Source organism: Canis aureus, chromosome 16 (genome assembly GCF_053574225.1).
Source record: "Canis aureus isolate CA01 chromosome 16, VMU_Caureus_v.1.0, whole genome shotgun sequence".
Taxonomy (NCBI): Eukaryota; Metazoa; Chordata; class Mammalia; order Carnivora; family Canidae; genus Canis; species Canis aureus.
The window spans coordinates 16,923,033-16,944,657 of NC_135626.1; the positions used below are offsets into that span (position 1 = coordinate 16,923,033).

The following is a 21,625-nucleotide window of genomic DNA, read 5'->3' on the forward strand; positions in this document are numbered from 1 at the left end:
CCCTCCCCCCCCTCACCTGAGCTGCAGGGCCCTCCAAGGCCCAGGCCGCCCTGTAAACGTGGCCTACCGCCCCCTCCCTTTCCCAGGGATCGGTTATGCCATCTGCATCATTGCCTTCTACATTGCCTCCTACTACAACACCATCATGGCCTGGGCACTCTACTACCTCATTTCGTCCTTCACGGACCAGCTGCCCTGGACCAGCTGCAAGAACTCCTGGAACACTGGCAACTGCACCAACTACTTTTCCGGGGACAACATCACCTGGACGCCCCACTCAACATCCCCTGCAGAAGAATTTTACATGTAAGTGAGGGGGTGGTCTGTTAGGTGCAGGTCACACCCCTGGGACTTGGCTTCCGAGGAAGGAGGCAGAGGCTCTTTATCTCTTTCCAGATTTATGAGAAATGCAACTCTGAGGGCAAGGGAGGTAAATGAAAGAGAGGGAGCAGCAAGGCCAGCCCCAGGCAGATTTGGAGCCAGGGGGACTCTACCTTGGGTGCTCCCTAATATGGCCTTCTGTGTTGTCCCCCTCCTTTCCAGCATGGCAGGCCAGGTTGCCCCAGTGTGCCCAAGTCCATCCCTTTTTGCACATTCTGAAATTACTCCTTGTGTCAGAAGCACCTTCTTCCTGGACCCCACTCTCAGCCACTTGTCATGGAATCAAAGCCTCCCACTGCTTCAGTAGTTGGAAACTATTCAGAGAGTTTCTAGTATCATGTGTTCACTTCACAAGTGGGACCTACCCTTTGGAGTAGGTAGTACTCTTTAATGCCAGAATTTCTGGCAGCTGCAGCCCAAGAGAGAGTAATTTTGAGGTGGGAAGGGACCCACCTGCACACCCAGCCAGGAAAGGAGATGCCTGAAAGTCCGCCTTGGGAGCTGAGTGCTCCTCCCGGGGTTTGTGGGCCAATTGTGGCACCCTGTGCCTCAAGATGGGCAGAGCCAGGAGTTCCTAAGGCTGGTCCTTGTAGGGCGATGTCCGCTTCTTCTGGCACCTGCCGGAACTGTCACAGACCACCAGCTCAGCGTGCTGCTCAGGCCATCTCACAGACCTTTTTTTCTCACTCACTCCAGGCGCCACGTCCTGCAGCTCCATCGGTCTAATGGACTTCAGGACCTGGGTGGCATCAGCTGGCAGCTCACCCTCTGCATCATGCTGATCTTCGTTGTTATCTACTTCAGTATCTGGAAAGGTGTCAAAACATCTGGCAAGGTGAGGAGGACTCTGGCTGTGGATCCAGGCCTGCCAAGGGGTCCCAGAGGATTCAAATTCAGAACTCAGTATCCTGGACAGCCACAGACAGAGGGACATTGTTTCCTTCAACACCAAACACGATTCATGATTCACAATTCATTTGGTTTCTCTTTACCAAATCTGTTCAAAAATTCTAGAAATGGGCCAATCCCAAGAACCATTGTGTGATTTTTTTTAAAAAAATTCCTTTAACCTATCTGTGGTGTCACAATTAATAAAAATGGCAATAATTTATTGAAAACCCATGATGGGCCATGATCAGTGCGTTATTGATCACTGGCTACTTCATTATCTTTTGCTGGGTGTTTTCCCATATTACAGGTGGGAAGTGGGTTTAGAGGTGATAGTACTAGCAAGCTGTGCACCAGATCCCTGTCTGGTTCAAAAGGCTCTGATATTTTAGCCATGTCACCCTGCCTCCTATAGTTACAGAAAAGGAGAGGTGTGTCTCTTTTCTAGGATGTTTTCAAGAATGAAAGACACCAACATCTATCTACCTGCTGACAACCTGTGTTTCTACTCCCTTCCTTTACAGGTGGTATGGGTGACAGCCACCTTCCCTTATATCATCCTTTCTGTCCTGCTGGTAAGGGGGGCCACCCTCCCTGGAGCCTGGAGGGGTGTTCTCTTCTACTTGAAACCCAACTGGCAGAAACTCCTGGAGACAGGGGTAAGATGATGAGGAAAACGATGTGCACCTGTCTGTCATTTTACCAAATGAAGCTCAATAGGGACAACTGAAATTTAGGTTCAGTGGCAAGTTTGCAATAATGTTATAAATCAGAAATGCAAGCATGAAAAGTACAGTCAAGGCCAGGGAATTGGTTTATGCCAAAACGTGAGGAAGAGAAATCACATTTGTTTGCACTTGGTATGTGGCTGCCCCTGGAAGGAGCTTGAAACCTGGTTTTTCACTTTGCATGGAGCCACATGGAGGGGAGAGCGCTGGCCCTGGCTCAGTTCTCACCCTTACGTCTCCTGCCTTCCAGGTGTGGGTGGATGCTGCTGCTCAGATCTTCTTCTCTCTTGGTCCTGGCTTTGGGGTTTTACTGGCTTTTGCTAGCTACAACAAATTCAACAACAATTGTTACCAGTGAGTATCTGGGGCTCCCCAAGCAAAGCTTGAATGTAGGGTGAGCATAGTCAGCTGGCCCGGAGGAAGGCAACCGAACTTATGGCCTCAAACTCGGCTGGGCTTAGGTGTACCACAGGTCCTTGACCAGCTGCACCATGGCCAGAGCACCCACCTAGTCCATAGCCTCACCCAGGCCATTCAGAGATTGAGAGGGGCCCCAGGCCAATTCCATTTGGTGAGAGTCTCTGTGTATAAAAAAAATTAAATTCCAAAACAGATTTACAAAAATCGCAACATGTTAAATATTTAGATTTCACTTATTAATGTGTTTAACAAAAATTATAATGTGACCATTTATTTATGCACATCTTCACAAAAGTATAATGATTGAGTTATTTTGACCAATGCAAAATGCCATAATTTTTGTGGCAAAATCTCATTTCAGAAATTTTGATGAAATAGGGAGTGTAATACCAATTACAATTTCAATATCACTCATCATCTTTAGAGTTAACTTTGTTTTAATGCTCTATAACAGATGGCAGTGTCCAGCAGTCTAATGGTGCTGTTCACAAGATAATTACAGAATTAATTTTTTCTTAAAAAGTACCCTAATCAATGTGGCATTGCACTGAGACACCAACCTGAAGTTAGATGACAAGGTCTTCTTTTAAAAGTGTCAGGATATCCCTATGGCAGTCTTGTAACCTGTTTGCACATAATGTTTATAGTCTAAATCTGAGGGCTTCATAAATGTGAGGCCAAGGCCCTCAGATGGCCCGACTCCAATCCGGGCCCTGCTTCGGAGAAATTCTTATTTGAAGTCAAGAAATCTGTGTTCCAGTTCACAACAGGACCATCTCTTTAACCAGTCCTGACCTGCGGCTCTCCCCTCCCATGCATGGTGGTAATGGCAGCTGCCAACCAGTCTGAGAGGCAGGGACTGGGAGGAGGGGAGGGGACACCAGGACAGGCCTGAGGTCCCTGCGGGTTCAGCTGGCTCACCCTGCCTTGGCTGGAGACAGATGCTCTTGAGACTCTCTACTTGGAAATGTCTCAGACCACATGGGTTTTCTGCTCTAGAGACGCCCTGGTGACCAGTGTGGTGAACTGTATGACGAGCTTCGTGTCAGGATTTGTCATCTTCACAGTGCTCGGATATATGGCTGAGATGAGGAACGAAGATGTGTCTGAGGTGGCCAAAGATGCAGGTGGGAACTTGGGTTCTCTTTACATGCCTTGCTCTCACTGAGTTGCTTGGCTACTCTTTGGATCCTTACAAATATATATCTTTTGAATTATTTCTAAGTGTTCCTCTAAAAACTTTCCACAGTTTAAGAGAAACTCACTGCCTCTGTGTTTAGCCATGGTGGGGATGGGGCAGCACCCGTGGCATCTGGTTCAAGGGCCTTCAGTACACTATGGGCTTGAAAATATGACTTGGATGAGGGCTTTTAGAACCAGTGGGTTTGGGTCTGGCAATGAGTCCAAGTCTAGTAAGTAAGCAAACGATTACTAATCCTTAGAATTTCCTCTTGCAGAAAAATAAAATGTAGATGACATAGTCCCTCTACTGTATTATGAGGTTTCCATGGAAAAGAAGTAACAGATATTGAAAAAGTGGCAATGGAATCTTGTGGATGGAATCCCAGGGCTTTCTTGCTTCTGTCTTTGGCCTGATGCATAGCTCCAATCATTCCTGTACTCCAAACTAAGGCACCCCTATCTAGCTCATGAGAGATTGAGGACATGTCCCTCACGCTATCAAAAGGGACTTTAAAATAGTGGGAGATCTTTATTCCAAGGACTCTATGACTCTTTTGCAATCAGTTTCACATTTCCTACCATTCTGGAGCTCTGGAGCTAAAGCCATCAGAAAGAGCTAAATGCTATAGGGCTATATCCTGGCCCTGGAAAAAAAAGCTCTGAATTATATGGCAGAAACTCTTATTCCTGTATGCAGCTTTGTTAGTCTTAGGGTCTTGGGTTTGTTTCTCTTTCCCCCATTGATTGAGGGTTCACAATTTTCAAGATGATACTATTCCCTCCTGGCCTTGCATGATATTGGGATGGGCAGGTGGAATGGTGTGGAGCGTGAGCAAGAATTTGGTATGTGTTAAAGCCTAATTCATGTGTAAGGCCTTGTGACAAGAATTGTCATTGTTGGTGTGGCTGAGTTTCCCCCGAGACATCTTTGCAGGGAAGGTGTTGGTGACCACCACCTCCTCTCTCCCGCTCTGTTTCAGGCCCCAGCCTCCTCTTCATCACATATGCAGAAGCCATAGCCAACATGCCAGCATCCACATTCTTTGCTATCATCTTCTTCCTGATGTTGATCACACTGGGCCTGGACAGCACTGTGAGTGAATGGGGAAGGAAACCTGGCTTTTTGGTGGAGATAGGGGAAGAGGAAGCAGGGGAGTGGGAGGAAGGTGGACCTATCCCTCCCATCCCAGCCACCCCAGACATTGGCTACTTCCTCCTGGGGCTCCCTCAGCCCTTTGCTCAGCCCTCACTGTGGTGCTCTTGATCTTTAGTGCATTTAGAGGTTCATTAATGGGCTAATGAGTGAGGTGTCTGCATAGGCCAGGGCTCAGCATATGTGAACTATTATTACTATACCCTGTTCCTTGACCAGATGGCAACAGCCAAAGGCCAGAGCAAAGTCACTCTTGTGTCTCCGTACCCTGCTATCTCACATTTGTCTCAGCACCTTGTATTTACTTATTAGTGGGGGATGACTTTCAGCTTTGAGCTGGCCTTTCTGGCACAACCAAAGTCTCCCCAAGAGACCTCACATAAAGAAGTCCTATCTAGGGGCTCTGGGTGGCTCAGTCAGTTAAGTGCCTGCCTTTGGCTCGGGTCGTGATCTCAGGGTTCTGGGATTGAGCCCCATGTCTGGCCCCATGCTCAGCAGAGGGTCTGTTTCTCCCTCTGCCCCACACTCTGCTTGTGTGCTTTCTCTCAAACAAATAAATAAAATATTTTTTAAAAAGGAAGTCCTGTCCAGGTACTATATTTTCTTTCCTTGATATCCTTAGGGCTGGGTTCTAAATGACATTGTAAAACAGGGTGGTATATTTCCAGTGAGGGCCGGTGTAGAAGGGGATCTACTCATGACCAGCAACTCTCTCTCCTGTTTGTTGTCCTTAAAGGTAACAGACTTGTCCCCAGCCCTCCCTTGTGATTGCTTGTGTGTCCCTTTCAGTTTGCAGGCTTGGAGGGGGTGATCACAGCTGTGCTAGATGAGTTTCCACACATCTGGTCCAAGCGCCGGGAGTGGTTTGTGCTTTGTGTGGTCATTACCTGCTTCTTTGGATCCCTGGTCACCCTGACCTTTGTGAGTACCACAATTCTCAGCTTTGCACAGCCTCCCCTGGGCAGCAGAACACTGCAAGAACCTGTTCCTTTCCTCCCATCCTATATGGTGCCCTGAGGCCATATAAGGGGCCAAAGTAAGAGGGGTTGACACTGCTGTTAAAATATCACCAGGGACCAGAAGAGCAATGGTTTCTGGCAGCATCTGTTGGTAGAATCTGTGCATGTAACTGAAGGTCTTAGCATTTTACAGGAGACTCAACTAGATTTCAGGCTTGACAGAGTATCTGGAGAAATAAGATTTGCTTCTCGGCTTTCATGGGATTATTGCCCTGATGTCCTAATATGCAGAATATCTGAAGGCTGGCATCTCATGCTTGTAATGTCACTTTGTCTCCTCCAGAGAATTTGCAGTGGTGAAGAAGTCAGACCATCTCCCATGATTTTTTATTTTTATTATTTTTTTATTTTTTTGTAGCTGAGGCAAATACTGTAAAACAGAATCTGATAGAACCCGCAGGCATCCTAGGCTTGTGTCCTCCTGACTCAGGATAGATTTTGAAGACATGCATCTTCAAGCCATCATCCCAATGGCTCTGGAGCTTCAGCAGGTGGTGGGGGGGAGGGTTGGGGAAGCTGAGGAGGACCCAAGGAATTGGTGAGTTAAGACAGAAGGTGATACCAGGACCATTGTGCTCAGTGTGTCTGGTATTGTGTGAACTCTCCCAGGTTCAGTCTCCAGGGACCAGGATTCTTTAGGGTAGAGTACACAGTAAGTGTTCAGTAAATTGAAAGTTGAAAACAGATCCAGGGGTTCTTTTGAGTCTGTCTCTTAAAGCTTAGTGGGAGAGGAAACAGGGAGAGAGTGCTCCATAGGACAGGAAGAGACATCTGATGGAGTGAAATCTGGCCCACACTGCAAGGGCCTAAGAGGCAGGCTCTAGGGTATTTATATTAGGTCTAATGCAGGAATTATCCTAAGTTAAGAACCTGCTTTTGGCTTTCATCATAAAGAGGAGGTAGTGCCTCAGAAAGTACTTAATCAGGTTTGTGATCTCATTTCCAGGGCGGGGCATACGTGGTGAAGCTGCTGGAGGAGTACGCCACAGGGCCCGCAGTGCTCACCGTTGCACTTATAGAGGCAGTTGCTGTGTATTGGTTTTATGGTAAGATGCTTCCTTCCCCCAGTCATAAGCCTTTCTACACCAGCTTGTAGCCGCCAGAATAAAGAAGGGCAGATTTCATCAAAGAAAGCCAGAGCGGGGTACAAGATGTCACCTGCCTGGGGGTCTGTAAAACCACCCCAGCAGAGTGCCTGCTTCAGAAACAGGTCACCTTTTCCTTCACGCTCTACCACAAATTCACCTTACTTGTGGAAAGACATTTTTTTTCCTTCTGAGTTTAAATGTTCACCCAGCAGAGATAGGCTGAAGTAATTCCATATAGCTCATCTGTAGTGGATGCTTAAAATATTGATTGGCTCTAAGAATTGCAGACAACAAAGAAATAGTGCAAAGTGAATGCATTTGTTAGAGTGTACAATATACTACTACTTTATAGAGTTGGCCGCCAATTTAAATTTTGTAAGAAAGAGCCCCTCCGCAAAGCCTTGAGATAGAGTTTAGGAGATTATCTTCCAGGGAAGAGGCAGGAATGTTCCTGTTTGCATTATCTGCTTTGGTAGAATCTCCAGTTCACCTCCTATGAGCCTGGGATGGAATCTGATAAGGTTGACACTAGCAGGAGCACAGAGAGTGAGCTAACGTGGGTCTGTTGGCAGGGGGTCCCAAGAATCCGTGGGTGAGGATGGGGATGACCCAGGCAATTGAAACGAAGAGAGCCAGGTTCAGGGGCTCCTGGCTGGTTCAGTCTGTAGAGCATGTGACTCTTGATCTCAGGCTTATAAATTCAAGTCCCACAATGGGTGTAGAGATTACTTAAAAAATAAATAGATAAAATCTGAAAGAAGAAGAGAGAAAGAAGAAAGAAAGAAAGAAAGAAAGAAAGAAAGAAAGAAAGAAAGAAAAGAAGAAAGAAAGAAAGAAAGAAAGAAGAAAGAAAGAAAGAAAGAAAATAGAAAAGAAAAGAAAAGAAAAGAAAACAAAAGAAAAGAAAACAAAGAAAAGAAAAGAAAAGAAAAGAAAAGAAAAGAAAAGAAAAGAAAAGAAAAAGAAAGAAAAACCAGGCTTGGAGATACCTCTCTTCATCTTTAAAATCAAGAAGTGATTATTTCATTCTGAAAATGTATTGATTTTTCCTAGTTTCTATGGTAATAAAACAGTGTTAGCATGTTTGCCATTATACATAATATGAAGAAGGGGAGGCCCCATATTCTGAGTTGCACATGGGCCCAGTTTTTAAAAAAAGAATTCCTCCCTACCTTCTCAGTGATGAGGACAGAGTTCAGAGTATGTGCATCGCTGTGGACCTCGCGGTGCTGGACAGTCAGGGAAGCAGCTGCAGCCTAGTCTTCCCTTCCCAATCTCTCACCAGTCAGGAGTTCTCAGTTCTCTCCTTCACATACTCTTTATAGAAGAACCTTGGTCTTGATCCGGCATATGAATGGTCAATATGTGGTTAAAATTTTATCTTGAAAGTTTCCAGTGTTGGGTCAGTCTCTTGTCAAGTGGGCTCACAATTCCTAGATAAAATTCAACTTTCTGGGATACCTGGGTGGTTCAGTGGTTGAGCGTCTGCCTTTGGCTCAGGGTGTGATCCTGGGGTCCTGGGATTGAGTCCTACACTGGGCTCCCTGCAGGGAGCCTGCTTCTCCCTCTGCCTGTGTTTCTGCCTCTCTATGTGTCTCTCTTGAAAAAATAAATAAAATCTTTTTCTAAAAATTCAACTTTATTTTCTGCAGTAACAATAAAATCAAACGTGTGCTGAGATCTTAGAAAGGCAGTGTGGGCACCAGGAGGGGGCTTTGGGTCCCTGCCCAAATGTCCACCCAGCCCCCACTCTATGTAGACAGAACATTGCTTGTATCAGGTGCAGTTGTGTAACGAGTCCGCCGTCTCAACTTCAGAGCAGATTGGTGCCCCTGAGCCCAGCTGAGGAGGAATTCCAGAGCTGCTAACTGTTTCTGAGAATCAAGGGGTAAGACGGGCCATGTCCTCCCTCAGTCAATCTCTTTCTCTTGCGCGTGATTTTAGGCATCACTCAGTTCTGCAGTGACGTGAAGGAAATGCTTGGCTTCAGCCCTGGATGGTTCTGGAGGATCTGCTGGGTAGCCATCAGCCCTCTGTTTCTCCTGGTGAGTGGTCGTTTCCCTCTCCTTCTGGCTCTGAAGAGTCACCCAAACACTTATAAAAAGTAAATTGTATTGAGGTGTAACGTACACAGAAAAGTGTATAAATCTTAAGTGTGAGTCTTATTGGAGTTTTATAAATCAAGCACACTTTTGCAGCAAAAACCATGCTAAGAAATAAAAGCATGACCTGCGCTTCTGAAACCCCATTGACGACCCCTCCGAGTCACTGCCCTCCCCATGCTTCCCACCTCTTCTGATTCCCAGCACCACGAAAGGGTAGGCTGGGCTTGAGTCCCTGCTGCATGTGTCACATCACTCCCCAGCTCAGTGATAATGATAAATAACACTTATTGAATATGCACTGCCAGGCCAGACTTTGTGCTAAACTTACACTCATTGCTCTATTAATCCTTACAATTCTGTGAACAATTCTTCCTAACACCCCATTTTACAGTTAAGGAAATTGAAGTCTAAAGGGTCCCAGGTCACATGACAAGTAGGACCTTTTCAAGACCTGGGAAGGATTTACTGAGCTTCGCTTTCGAAGGCCCTAGGAGTGGTCCTTATAATTTCTTATTCATTCTCTTATCCCTCACACAAAAGTCCTCAAGCATAGGCCTAAGTCAAAAGTAGAATCTTTTTGTTGACAAAGGACTCTGGGTGAGAACGTTCAGTTCTAAGTGTTGCCTATTTGTCAAGACATGATCAGCTGTCCCTACCCCTTGCAGCATGCGCCTCTGCCTTCCTTCTGGTATCCTTCTGAAGGAGACACTTGCCCCAGGGTGGCTAAGTGTCCCGGACTTGGCCTGGTAGTTCCTATTACAAGTTCCCTGGTGCTTTTAGGTAGATTAAAAACACATGTATATTTTTCTTTCAAATTTTTATTTAAATTCTAGTTAGTTAACATATGCTTTAATATTTAGTAGAGTAGAATTTAGTTATTTTATTTTTTGAAAGATTTTATTTATTTACCCATGAGAGACACAGAGAGAGGGGCAGAGACACAGGCAGAGGGAGAAGCAGGCTCCCTGTGGGGAGCCCGATGCGGGACCCAATCCCAGGACCCCAGGATCACGACCTGAGCCGAAGGCAGATGCTTAACCACTGAGCCACCCAGGCATCCCAGTAGAGTAGAATTTAGTGGTTCATCACTTACGTACAACACCCAGTGCTCATCACATCACATTGTGCCCTCCTTAATGCCCATCACCCAGTTACTCTGTCCCACATCCCTCCAGCAGCCCTCAGCTTGTTCCCTATAGTTAAGGGTCTCTTATGGTTTGCTTCCCTTTCTTTCTCTTTTTTCCCCCTTCCGGTGTTTATCTGTTTTGAAAATGTGTATTTTTTTTTTTTTTAAATCGAGAAGTTTGGTTGTTTTCAGTAAGAGGGTTGGCATTGAACCACCTAGTCTGCCATAACTAGAAGCAGAAGTGCTGACATAAATGGATTATTAATTTATATTAATAGCAGTGCTGCTTTTTTTTTTAAAGGATTTTATTTATTTATTCATGAGAGACACAGAGAGAGAGCGAGAGAGGCAGAGACACAGGCAGAGGGAGAAGCATGTGGGACTCGATCCCAGGACTCCGGGATCACAACCTGAGCCGAAGGCAGAGGCTCAACCACTGAGCAACCCAGGTGCCCCAATACCAGTGCTTCTTGATAATCTACTTAAATCCTTTCATTTGTTTTTCAAAGGAAAAGGAGACATTGCATTATTTCCTTGAGGGAAGAAGCTATATCTGTCTGTTTATTTGTGTTTCCCCCACATGGTTGAGGAAACAATGTCCAGGCCTGGGATTTGGGAGAGGCAAGTTAGGCATGCACCACATGTGTCAAATTTAAGGGGGGCCATAAACCTCAGTAATCAGGATAAAGACTATTTTAATATAGTATTTTTTAAAAACCAAAACTAATGCAAAAGAAGTCCCCAGTCAATAGAGTTCAAGATTTTAAATAAACACAAAAATCTGACCCCATACTTGCATGTCTCACCTCACTGACCCTAATCTGGCCCTTTTAGTTCTTGTCTTTTTAAAATGCTGCACTCGCATATTACTTCTTGATTACTGAAATTTACTTAAATGTTATGCCCATGGTGAGTGTCTCTCATGCTCCACGGTCGTTCTGGCTCCAGGCTTTTACTACTTTAATTTCTGCGCACCTCTGGTTGTCTTACAGACTGGGTGAACACTTGGTTTACAGTCAGTGAGTTTCTTTGCTCAGCAAAACTCACGCACAGATTTGTTTCAGGGATATTCACTCATAATCCCTGTGATGTTTGCTTTACTCACTTCCTCTAAAGGCAAATGCTCCAGAGCCCAATTAAGAGGAGGCAAATCTGTCTTCTACTTGTGGGTTTACTGAACCCAGAATCCCTTGCTCTGTGCTTTTTAAGGCTGCTTTTGGTAAACAATGAGTAGCTTACTAAAAATATTCTTTTTCACGGAAGCCAAGCTACAAAGAAAGAAAATACTGTATATGAGCAAGGAGAGGCAAAGAGGTGTACAGGGCAGCACTTACTACTCCCACAAGAGCTTGAGACCTCTGGGAACTGCACTGGATTTCACACACCTACCATCAAGATGAGATGAGCTAGAGAAGGGAGGGCTCCTAACTATGTCTATCCCATCTTTTCTGTGTTCCTTAGCTGGGTCGAGGTGTGAGTAAATGCGGAGAAAGGTTTGCAATTGGCCAGGTCCTGTTTGGAAAGCTTCCTCCCAGATGTAGGATAATACTGTTGGGAAGATGGATGTGTGTTTAACAACTTCCCATTTTGTTCCTGCTGACAAAGAAAAAAATATATAAGTAGATGTTTAACCACACAATTTACGTTACTGCTTTCTTTATGACTATGAAGTAATACAATAAAATTAAATCAAGAGCCGTAATGATTTTGGTCCAGTAGTTACTAGGCAAAAACTGGTAGTTACACTCTCTCTAGAAACCAAACCAAGGTAAGGAAACTTATAAACCACGGGTTGGGAGCACATCGTGAAATTTTTCTTAGGAGACATTTTCACTTGAATTTTCAAGTAAAAAGTATATTAAGCTGCTTTTTCCTTCCATTATTCCTTTCATGATGAGGGCCTATGGCAGGCAGTCACTCGTTGTTGAGATGGGTCCTGGCTGGGCCATCCTTGTGAAAACCCCAGGCGAAGGCGCTCAGTGCAGAAAAGCAGAGAGCTCAAGAAAAGGACAAAGAGGGAACACACACCCAGGAGTCCACATCCTCTCCAGGTCTTGAGAATCTTAATATCTCTCCTGGACATAGGTAACTTCCATCTGACAGCTGAGAAATGCAGGACAAAATGAAAACAGCTCAGAGAACTGTGAAGCCTTAGGACTGGCAGGAGCCATACAGAGGTCTTCATCCAGTTTGTTCCTCACTGTCTGGTGAGACGGGGCCCAAATACTCTTAATAGATGCCAGTCTCTTCCTTCTTGCCCTGAAGGGGTTGCTTTAACTCCTTGTAAACAACCTTCTGGGCCCTTGGCATCTCCACCTGGCTGTTTTACTGTTACAGCTTGGGCAGAGAAATGAGTGGATTCAATGCACCAATCTAGAATATATCACATTTGGGGAATTTCCTGAAAGGAACTCAGCTTTAGCATTTAGTGTTCATGGTATCAGAACTGTCTGCCAGGATATTGTTATGATTTTTAATGTTTTTTGGCATTTCTGTTTCAGTTCATCATTTGTAGTTTTTTGATGAGCCCACCACAGCTACGACTTTTCCAATATAATTATCCGCAGTGGAGTATCATCCTGGGTTACTGCATAGGAACCTCATCTTTCATCTGCATCCCCACATATATAACTTACCGGCTGGTCACCACTCCAGGGACATTTAAAGAGGTAGGTACTAGTGTGTATGTTCAGACTAGTAATTGTTTGGGGAGAAAAGGATTTTCTTATTCTGCTCTATTTAAAGGAGATAAGTTAACCATGTGAAGTTCACCAGCTGGTTCTCAATCTTATATATTTATATACCAAAACCAATGTGCAGAGCTATAATGGTTGCCACTCATATGAGCCTTAGATGCAGTGGCAAAAGTGTGAGTTGTTATTTGCATGCACCACAGCACACAGGTTGAGGTGTGTATAGCATTCTACACTTATCAGATGACTATTTTGCCTTCTGCTTGCCATTGGGGATGGACATTAGATCTGTAATGTCTGAAGCAATACATATATTTTTTATTAGAGATTTGTTTATTTGAGAGAGAGCCTACGAGCAGTGGGAGGGGCACAGGGAGAGGGAGAGAGAGAATCCTCAAGCAGACTCCCCACTGAGCCCAACACAGGGCTCCATCCCAGGACACCAAGATCATGACCTGAGCTGAAATAAAGAGTCAGCCACCTAACTGACTGAGCCACCCAGATGCCCCTGAAGCAAGACACATATTTTGATTTAAGTGGAGATTATGGTGGAAAATGTCCCTTGTCATTTTTCTAACATCAGTGTGATGAGTGCTATTTTGAAAATCATCATTAAATAAAGATGTTACAGCAATATAATAGTTTTAGCTCAAACCATTGGAATAAAAAAGTCACCATTATAGTAATATTAATACAGTAATGAATAATGTGCTATAAAATTTTCTTATTAAAACCTTATAATTTGTGTAAGATTGTATATTTTCTAAAGCATCTTCATGTAGATTATCTCATTTTGCTATCAGCACCCTTGTGAGGTGGATGGGTAGATATTCTTAGATGTAAGATATTGAGGCTGGGAATAATTTTGCCAAAAGTTCCTTATTTCAACGACTTGTCCAAGGACATAACTATGGGAAGCTCAGAATCCAGGTGCAGTTTTGTTCACTTTTGTCCTCAGGGTATCTATAGTTTATGTAGAAACTTGTACTAGAGGTTCAGGAGCAATGAGTTGCCATTTTTCATCTAGTGCCACCGGGGTTCCCAGTAATGTGGTATTTCATTACTTTGAGAATTGAAAATGCTTGAGTTGTTACTTGTTTGGTTATCTTTCTTGCCATAGCAAAAAGGTTACTGTGGCAGAGGAGCCTAAAGAAGTCTGCAGTTCGGTGCTTTTGTAGGAGATGAGTGCAAAGGTGAAGAGTGGTGTTGGGGAAAGCTAGAAGGGACCTTATCTGTAATGACCTGAGAATGGAAGTGGGCTAGTCTACTGGCTCTTATATGCAAAGCTCAAATGTGAGACCATCCTACTCACCTTCCTAAAACATTTCATAAGAAACATTAAGCAAGGGAATATAAGCAATTAAACATCAGATCTTTCTCAAAAGAGATGAGTTCATTTCTTTTTCCAAAGAGAAAAACTGAATCCTAGATGAACAGAACTCTGCAAGGAGTTATTTTCTATACTGAAACCAGTCCTATCACAACCTCATTCCTCCCCAAGGGCTTTGGACTCTGGTGTTGCTTGAAATACACACTCAGACCCAGAATCGTTGAATTTGTTCCTTCAAATTGTCCTTTATCATGGTTGTGATGATCCACTAGTTCCATTGATTAAAATCCAGAGGTCGAGGTCAAGGGTGGGAACTCTAGTTACGTTAGTAAATGTCAGTATTCTTTGGTCAGACTACACCTCAAATCCTTATCATCTGTCTTGCAAATTCCCCATTGACTACAGGGAAATGTCACCCAAAGGTGAATAATTAACACAGCTCAGATCCATTAGCAATAGAGTTAAGTAAGGGTGATTGCAGGGTCATCTTTGCCATAAGCCACCATATGGTTTGCAGGAAGCATGATACAGCCAGTCAAGGAAGACTGGTAGAGAAAGGACCTGGTCGAATGGTTTGGCAAGTCACTCACCTTCTCTGGGCCTTAGTTTCTTCATCTATAAAATGTGCTTATTGGACTGGATTACCATTTCTCAAAGTGTTTTTTTATTTTATTTATTTATTCATGAGAAAGAGAGAGAGAGAGAGAGAGAGGCAGAGACACAGGCAGAGGGAGAAGCAGGCTCCAAGCAGGGAGCCCGACGTGGGACTCGATCCCAGGTCTCCAGGATCGCACCCCGGCCGAAGGCAGCGCTAAACCGCTGAGCCACCCAGGCTGCCCTCAAAGTGTTTTAAGGAATAAAATATTCTATGGAATATCACTAGGTGTTACTTCTGGGGGAAAAGGTTATGTGGTCAAATATCTTTGAAGAATGGTGGATTAATGCAAGTTACATACGTTTCTTTACTATAGTACTTCTCAAAAGCCTTTATATGCCCCTTTGCACACTTAATCTCTGAGAAGGATAAAACATGTTGGGTTCTTTTGCCAAGCACTCCAAGGAACTATACTTCTTTGTGAATACCAGACTTGATGGTCCATAATTCTATCTATGATAAGAGGGAGGCCTCATAGGAAATTTTGGTATAGTTAAAAAAAAAAAAAAAGACAAAGAGAAAGGTAAATTTCTTAAAATCTTTGCACCTTCCAACCATATATAAGGTTGGAGTTTGTGGAATGGTCCACCACTTGCTCACCTGGAATTTGGCAGATATCACATGTACCTGCAGCCTGGAAGTCCCAAGTTTGGAGTCATCAGCTGGATTAGGTCTCTGCTGTAGAAACTCCTAGTATACTGCACAAAGACCCTGGGAAGAGGGGCCCTGATAAGTAAGGATTCATGAAGACATCAACGGTGACCTGTTTCTTAGATTATCACCTCTCGAAAGGCCAAGTGGCCTCGCAAATTTTGAGAGCAACGGGAGTCTGGCAGCTGGAATGCTGCCAAAATATGGAAAATAAAAGTGGGCCTGGCATTTTGGGAGATCAGCAGCCAGAAGGGTAGCTGAATGGTGGCTGGGGACTCTGACACAAAAGCCAAAAATTCTCCTTTCCAATGTTTATACCATGCCACCTTACACCTAGTGCTCTCTTCTCTTCCCGCACAACATAGCTCCACTTACAACTGGTTAGGATGATCTGTGTCTAGTTCCCAATTAGCTAGACATAATTCTGTTCAATCAGTATGGCTTACACATTCATCTCTGGGGAGGGATAGTTTGTGAAATTTTGCTTCCTATGGCTTGACATGTCCAGGTAGCTGAGGAGGACCGCAGCAACTCCTTTTTATGGGGATTTCTAGTGTGATATATTTCAGCCATTCAGAACACAAAATGTACAGTTTTGTTAATTTCACTAACTATGCGGATGGAACTGGTTGGATTCCATAGGCTCTGCTCCTTAAAGAACAAAGTCCCAGAACCAGGAAATAAAAGATTGAAGGGCTGAAACTAATGTAACATTGTGTATCAACTATACTGAAAAAAAAAATTGAAGGGGACTACATACTTTTTCAATCCCAAATAAAAAGGAACAGTAGCAGAGCTTTACCTACAATCCATAAATCAAAAAAAGCTTTCAGATCCAATTTCACCCACTTCCCATACATACTTTTGGCCATCATCGATTTTACCAAGCAACTTAATGAAGATTTTCCTAAGCCTATGAAGTGCTGCTTCACTTCTTCGCATCCCTGAGCTGCTTCATGTGACCCTGATGCTAACGGTGGGCTATGGATTTCATACCTAAACCCAAGCATATGTCAGATCTGTCTTAAAGATTCTATGTATCTCGGTTCAGCGGTTTAGCGCCACCTTCAGCCCAGGGCCTGATTCTGGAGACCTGGGATCATGGAGACATGGGATCATGGAGACATGGGATCATGGCTCCCTGCATGGAGCCTGCTTCTCCTTCTGCCTGTGTCTCTGGCTCTCTCTCTCTCTCTTTCTCTCTCTCTCTGTGTGTGTGTGTGTCTCTCATGAATAAATAAATAAAATCTTTAAAAAAAAGATTCTGTGTATCTCAGCTGTTTTAAACTAAAAATTCCTAAACTCTTCCCTGTAATGAGTACTATGCCAACATAAGTTTGCTTGAGGAGTGATGATTTAAATGGTCACATCTTTTTAAATTATGTGATAGTTTGTACCCTTGTGTGAACTAACCGGTACTTCTTCACTGGTAGATTCATGAGATCAGTAACATCCTGGCCATCACTGTGGCCATCAGCTGGCACTGCGCACCAGGCCTCTGGTGGATACGCAGGGTGCAAGGAGCCTGGCTGAGGGTGAGGGCCAGAGTCCAGCATTAACTCTGCTCCCTGAACCCTGTGGTGTGGGGCTACAGGAAGCCGCCTCTGTCCAGAGAAAAAGATGTCCTTTCCTGGGTCATCGAAAGCATGTTATACACCAGTGGAGGTTCTAATGAAAGCTCATCATTTTCTCCCATTAGTATTATGATGATTTCTGTAATTAGTTGACAGATGCTTATAGTTCTTGAATATATCCTTAAGTTGTATTTATTTAAGTGATCTCTACACCCAACATGGGGCTCAAACTCATGACCCTGAGATCAAGAGTCACATTGTCCAACTGAGCCAGCCAGGTGCTCCCTGAATACATCACTTTTATCGGTATTTGAGAACAAATAAATTGGGAATTCCTTTCATGAGGAAAGTCAATGATACTATTCCAACTTACTAGTAAAGCCATTAAAATGCTAAATGTTTTAATATTAACGTTGAAATATTTTTGCAAAACTGTTAAAAGAATGTGTCTAACATCATATTTTCTTCCCAACAGCGTATTATTAGAGGCATTACTCCAGAAACTGCGACAGAAATTCCTTATGGGGACATCCATTTGAATGCCATATAACATGCTTCAGTGAGAGAAAGTGGCTTCCTAACAATCTCTTCCTCTGGTTCTGACAAGTCATGCCTCACCTTCACCCCTCTAAGTGAATGAGTTTCCAGCTACCCCTGACAATGGAAGGGCCTTCTCATGGAGAGATGGTCCCAGAAGACTATGGTGCCCAGACTCTTATGGCCTCCAATGACTTGTTTCTCTGAAATCTCTTGGACATATCACCATGTTAAATCTATGACATAGCTAAACTGGACTATTTTAGATGTGTGAGGCTGTGTATGGAGGTCATGAAAGCCACCATCTAATCAGGATTAGGTTTAGAATCAAGTTTGTAAAAGTCTCCTGCATCATTTCTTGTTATGATCATTGGTATCTGACATCCATTTGCTTCTAAAAGTTTCACTGTTCATAAATGCATAAACCATGTAGAAGAAAACAGGGACGCTGTTTTGCTAGCCATATATTTTCTGAGTAGCATAGAATTCTATAGCTGGAATCTACTAGAACCCTGTAACAACCCATGTGCTGCTGTGGAGTCAGGAAGATGTAGAAACTAAATGGAAATAATGTATACATGTGAGCCTGTGTATATGCTGTTGTTTCAGTGGATCCTTATCTCTATTCTAATACTTTGGGCCCATTACAAACTATGAATTTGCTCTGATTTTTCTTACATTAACAAATGTGTATGTATGTTATTATAAGGGTATAACTACTACAACATGCTCTGCCACCTTCTTTTCCAGTGACATTGCGTTAGCACACACCTTCCTTTATGGGCCAGTGTTTAGCATTTGCTGCACTTCATTGCTATCTTCCTGTCTCTGCCAGCTAAACATTCAGGATAATGTTCCACAGGCAAATATGGCCTATTTCATTAGGGATTGTGGCTTGGCCATAAACTGCTTTGTGGAAGGATACTGACAAATGCATCTTCAATGTTCAGTTGACTATCTGGTTTAAGCTCTGTTTCAAATGACTGGGTTTGGCTGCTCAGGTTACTCTGCTTTGGGAAGAAAGGTTAAATCCAATTCTTGCTTATAGGGCATAGGTTTGGCACCGTGACCTTAACCAAGATCACCCTCAATCCAGAAGTGATTGGAGACTCTAGCCTTAAGTGGAATTCCCCCAACCCTTCCTGGTTGGTCACCAGGATTGTGAGCCCTCCAGATAATATTCAGGATTGAGTCGAAACTAAGTAAGGCTAATTGGAAAAGGGTCAGTTAAGTGAATAATAACCTTGCATCCCACACAAAGCCTTTGATACAGATCGAGTAAATTTGACCTTTGGTGGCTTGTGACTTTCAAATGCATGAGTGAAGAATTTATCTTGTAGCATAAAATTCCTCACCAAAATCTTTTTTTTTTCCTCACCAAAATCTTAAAGGGGATAAAGCCTAGTCAATGATAAAAGGGACTCAGTCGTCTAGCCCCATATAATTTCAGTCCTCTATATATATCGAATTTAATTCTAACAGCCTTATAGAAAGAAGACTCATATAGCAGAGGCTTGGTTTTATCCAATTATAGATCTTCCTCTCTTGGTTTCTTTCCCCAACAATCTGCCCCAGCCATTTCCTTGTATTTCCCCTATATCCTTCTATTTCTGATTCTTTGCTTCTCCCAGCAGGATATTTTCCTTATAGATATGTGCTGCTGAGAAGTTTCCCAAAATATTAGAGGAAAAGAAGAGGGGTTAAAAAAATGTCCCTCACTGACCTACCTTCATTATCTTCACTCTTTCATTCCTTCACGCTACCTTATTTTCATTCTCTTTTCTTCCTAGCACGCTGAAAGGAGAGGGGTTGTATAAGTGGCAGCGTGTTCAGTGGTAAATAGCTTTGCAAATTTTAAGAATTACTTTATAAAGATATTCGGATATGAATTCTTTCCATCCCACACACACTTACACATGCTCCAAAGATATCATTTCTTAAAAGCACTTTTTCAAAGGGAGTTAAAGTTTTGCCAAGACAGGTGTTGAGGGAATTATATAGGTGTTTTGAAAAGTTTTCAGACTTCGCTGGACTTAAAAAAAAAAAAACAAAACCAAAATCTCTGTTCTGCACATTTTGCATTTACTTGATCCCTATTTATCAGTATTACTATGGATTTTTTTTAAAGGAAAACTTAGAAGTAGGTAGATGGACTTTAAAACAATCTTTTAAAGACCTTTTACACCTAATGTAGTATATACACAAAAGTAAAAAAAAATAAAAATGGAATTGAATTGTAAAGTTAAGTACTGAAGTGAATTTTTTTCTGTGATTTTATTAGTAAGAAATAGGCAAGACACAAGATAAAAGCATGGGGGCAATTCAACTGATTAAGATTGTTTCCTATATTGATAAGCAATGAAGCCAAAGAATTGATTTGCCTTCCAGAAAACTTACAACCCATTTAAAATTTATTACATTTGTGTGTAGAATGCATATGACTTGTAACCTAAATTCATTGCTCTGGCTGCCCCATCTGGAAATGGAGGCAAGACCCTGACAAACACAAAGTAAAAATAATAGCTCCAAGATCAAACAGTGAAAATCAAATCAAATAATGAAATCTCACAATAGGGCAAAAAAAAAAAAAAAAAGTTATTTAGTGAGCTGGCTCACTTCCTCATCTTTTTTTTTTTTTTAAAGATTTTATTTATTTATTCATGATAGTCACAGAGAGAGAGAGAGGCAGAGACACAAGCAGAGGGAGAAGCAGGCTCCATGCACCGGGAGCCCGATGTGGGATTCGATCCTGGGTCTCCAGGATCGTGCCCTGGGCCAAAGGCAGGCGCCAAACCGCTGAGCCACCCAGGGATCCCCCTCATCATCTTTTTATTAAGCTTGTTAATTTGATGACACCAATCTCAAAATTTAAGCTTAAATATGAATTTCCATTTAATTCATCCACCCCACCCCCAAGCCTGAAAAGGGAGATTACTCTCCTAGAAGTAGAATCATATTCTTTCTGATAAGTAGGAAGGAGTGACCTGATATGTTCCACCCGTTGTATTTGGGGTTTGGGGTTCACCATCAAAACAAAGCCTAAAAGTATGGAATGCAATGACTTAACTGTGTGGTGTTCTTACACATATCTTAGTGCTTAGCTACAGAATCATACAATCCAAGCCTGGTTCCTTTCTTAGCACATCTCTACTCATAAATCAATAACTGGTGTTTAAAATACCAGAATTGTTCAGAATAGTTGTCTTCATTAAACACAGCAGTAACCAGAGGGTACTTTTCACCATACCCTTTCTTCACTCTTTTTTTTTTTTTTTTTGGTCGGGATGGTGGGAAAGAAAAGCAGTAGGTTCCTCAGAGAGACTATGTCATAACCTGTCATCCCATAAGTAATGTAATAAAAACAAAATAGTCCTATGCTATGTGGGAAGAGTTATATACTTTAAAGTCATCCTGGAGCTCATGCATCATTTAAAATAAAAGGTGAGTTACACAAAATGCTCTTCACTAGAAGTCGAGCTTATGTTAGAGAAGTTTATAAATCCAAATATGGGAAAAGAAATGTAACCACAGAGATTGTCTCTAAACTGCAGAAAGCTGTTCTGGCCCATTTGAAACATTCTGCTTTTTGAAATTTTTTTTCAATATCAGAGATAAGTAAATTATCTTATTAAAATTCAGTGTGATTAGTTCCATGGATGGAAATCTCTAATTTTTTTTCTTACTTTCCTTTCATTGCTTAAATCTTTAAATTTTTATAATAGAACAATATTTTGAAGTTCAGATAACCACATTATAGGCAGAGCAAACTTGTGATCTAGCTTATTTCTATGCTCTTCTTGGGATCTGGAAATTTCTAAACAAAGGTGAGGTTATTTTCTCTGCTAGAATGAAATAATATTCCTAATTGGTTTAATGGAATTAAATTAAATTTAATTAATTAAATTTAATTTAATTCCATTTACCTTAATGGAAAAGATAAACATTTTAAGATGGAATCTTAAATATGTCCTTCTGTTTTATTAATTGAGATCTAAATTGTTTCTAAATTGGGTGTTTCAGAACAACTCATCTTTTCAAGTTTTTTTTTTTAAGATTTTATTTATTTATTCATGAAAAAAACAGAGAGGCAGAGAC

The 21,625-nt window shown here is 42.5% G+C and overlaps 1 protein-coding gene and 1 long non-coding RNA gene across 3 annotated transcripts in view; one reads left to right on the forward strand and one right to left on the reverse strand.

The window, feature by feature from the left end:
* SLC6A4 (solute carrier family 6 member 4) overlaps positions 1 to 20,068 on the forward strand; it is a 36,356-nt gene extending 16,288 nt beyond the window's left edge. For both annotated transcript variants that reach the window (XM_077851893.1, XM_077851894.1), the window contains exons 4-14: positions 87 to 306; positions 1,078 to 1,216; positions 1,794 to 1,928; positions 2,248 to 2,351; positions 3,417 to 3,544; positions 4,580 to 4,692; positions 5,542 to 5,673; positions 6,718 to 6,817; positions 8,804 to 8,904; positions 12,592 to 12,759; positions 17,469 to 20,068. In XM_077851893.1, coding sequence (XP_077708019.1) covers positions 87 to 306; positions 1,078 to 1,216; positions 1,794 to 1,928; positions 2,248 to 2,351; positions 3,417 to 3,544; positions 4,580 to 4,692; positions 5,542 to 5,673; positions 6,718 to 6,817; positions 8,804 to 8,904; positions 12,592 to 12,759; positions 17,469 to 17,543 — 1,415 coding nt within the window. In that variant the 3' untranslated portion in view covers positions 17,544 to 20,068. The remainder of the gene's footprint in view (positions 1 to 86; positions 307 to 1,077; positions 1,217 to 1,793; positions 1,929 to 2,247; positions 2,352 to 3,416; positions 3,545 to 4,579; positions 4,693 to 5,541; positions 5,674 to 6,717; positions 6,818 to 8,803; positions 8,905 to 12,591; positions 12,760 to 17,468) is intronic.
* Positions 9,189 to 19,526, reverse strand: LOC144285993 (uncharacterized). The gene is made up of 3 exons (XR_013354123.1): positions 19,258 to 19,526; positions 15,396 to 15,479; positions 9,189 to 11,683 (listed from the first exon to the last, which is right to left on the reverse strand). It is a non-coding gene; the product is annotated as an uncharacterized LOC144285993 (long non-coding RNA).
* Positions 20,069 to 21,625: the final 1,557 nt, after the last annotated feature.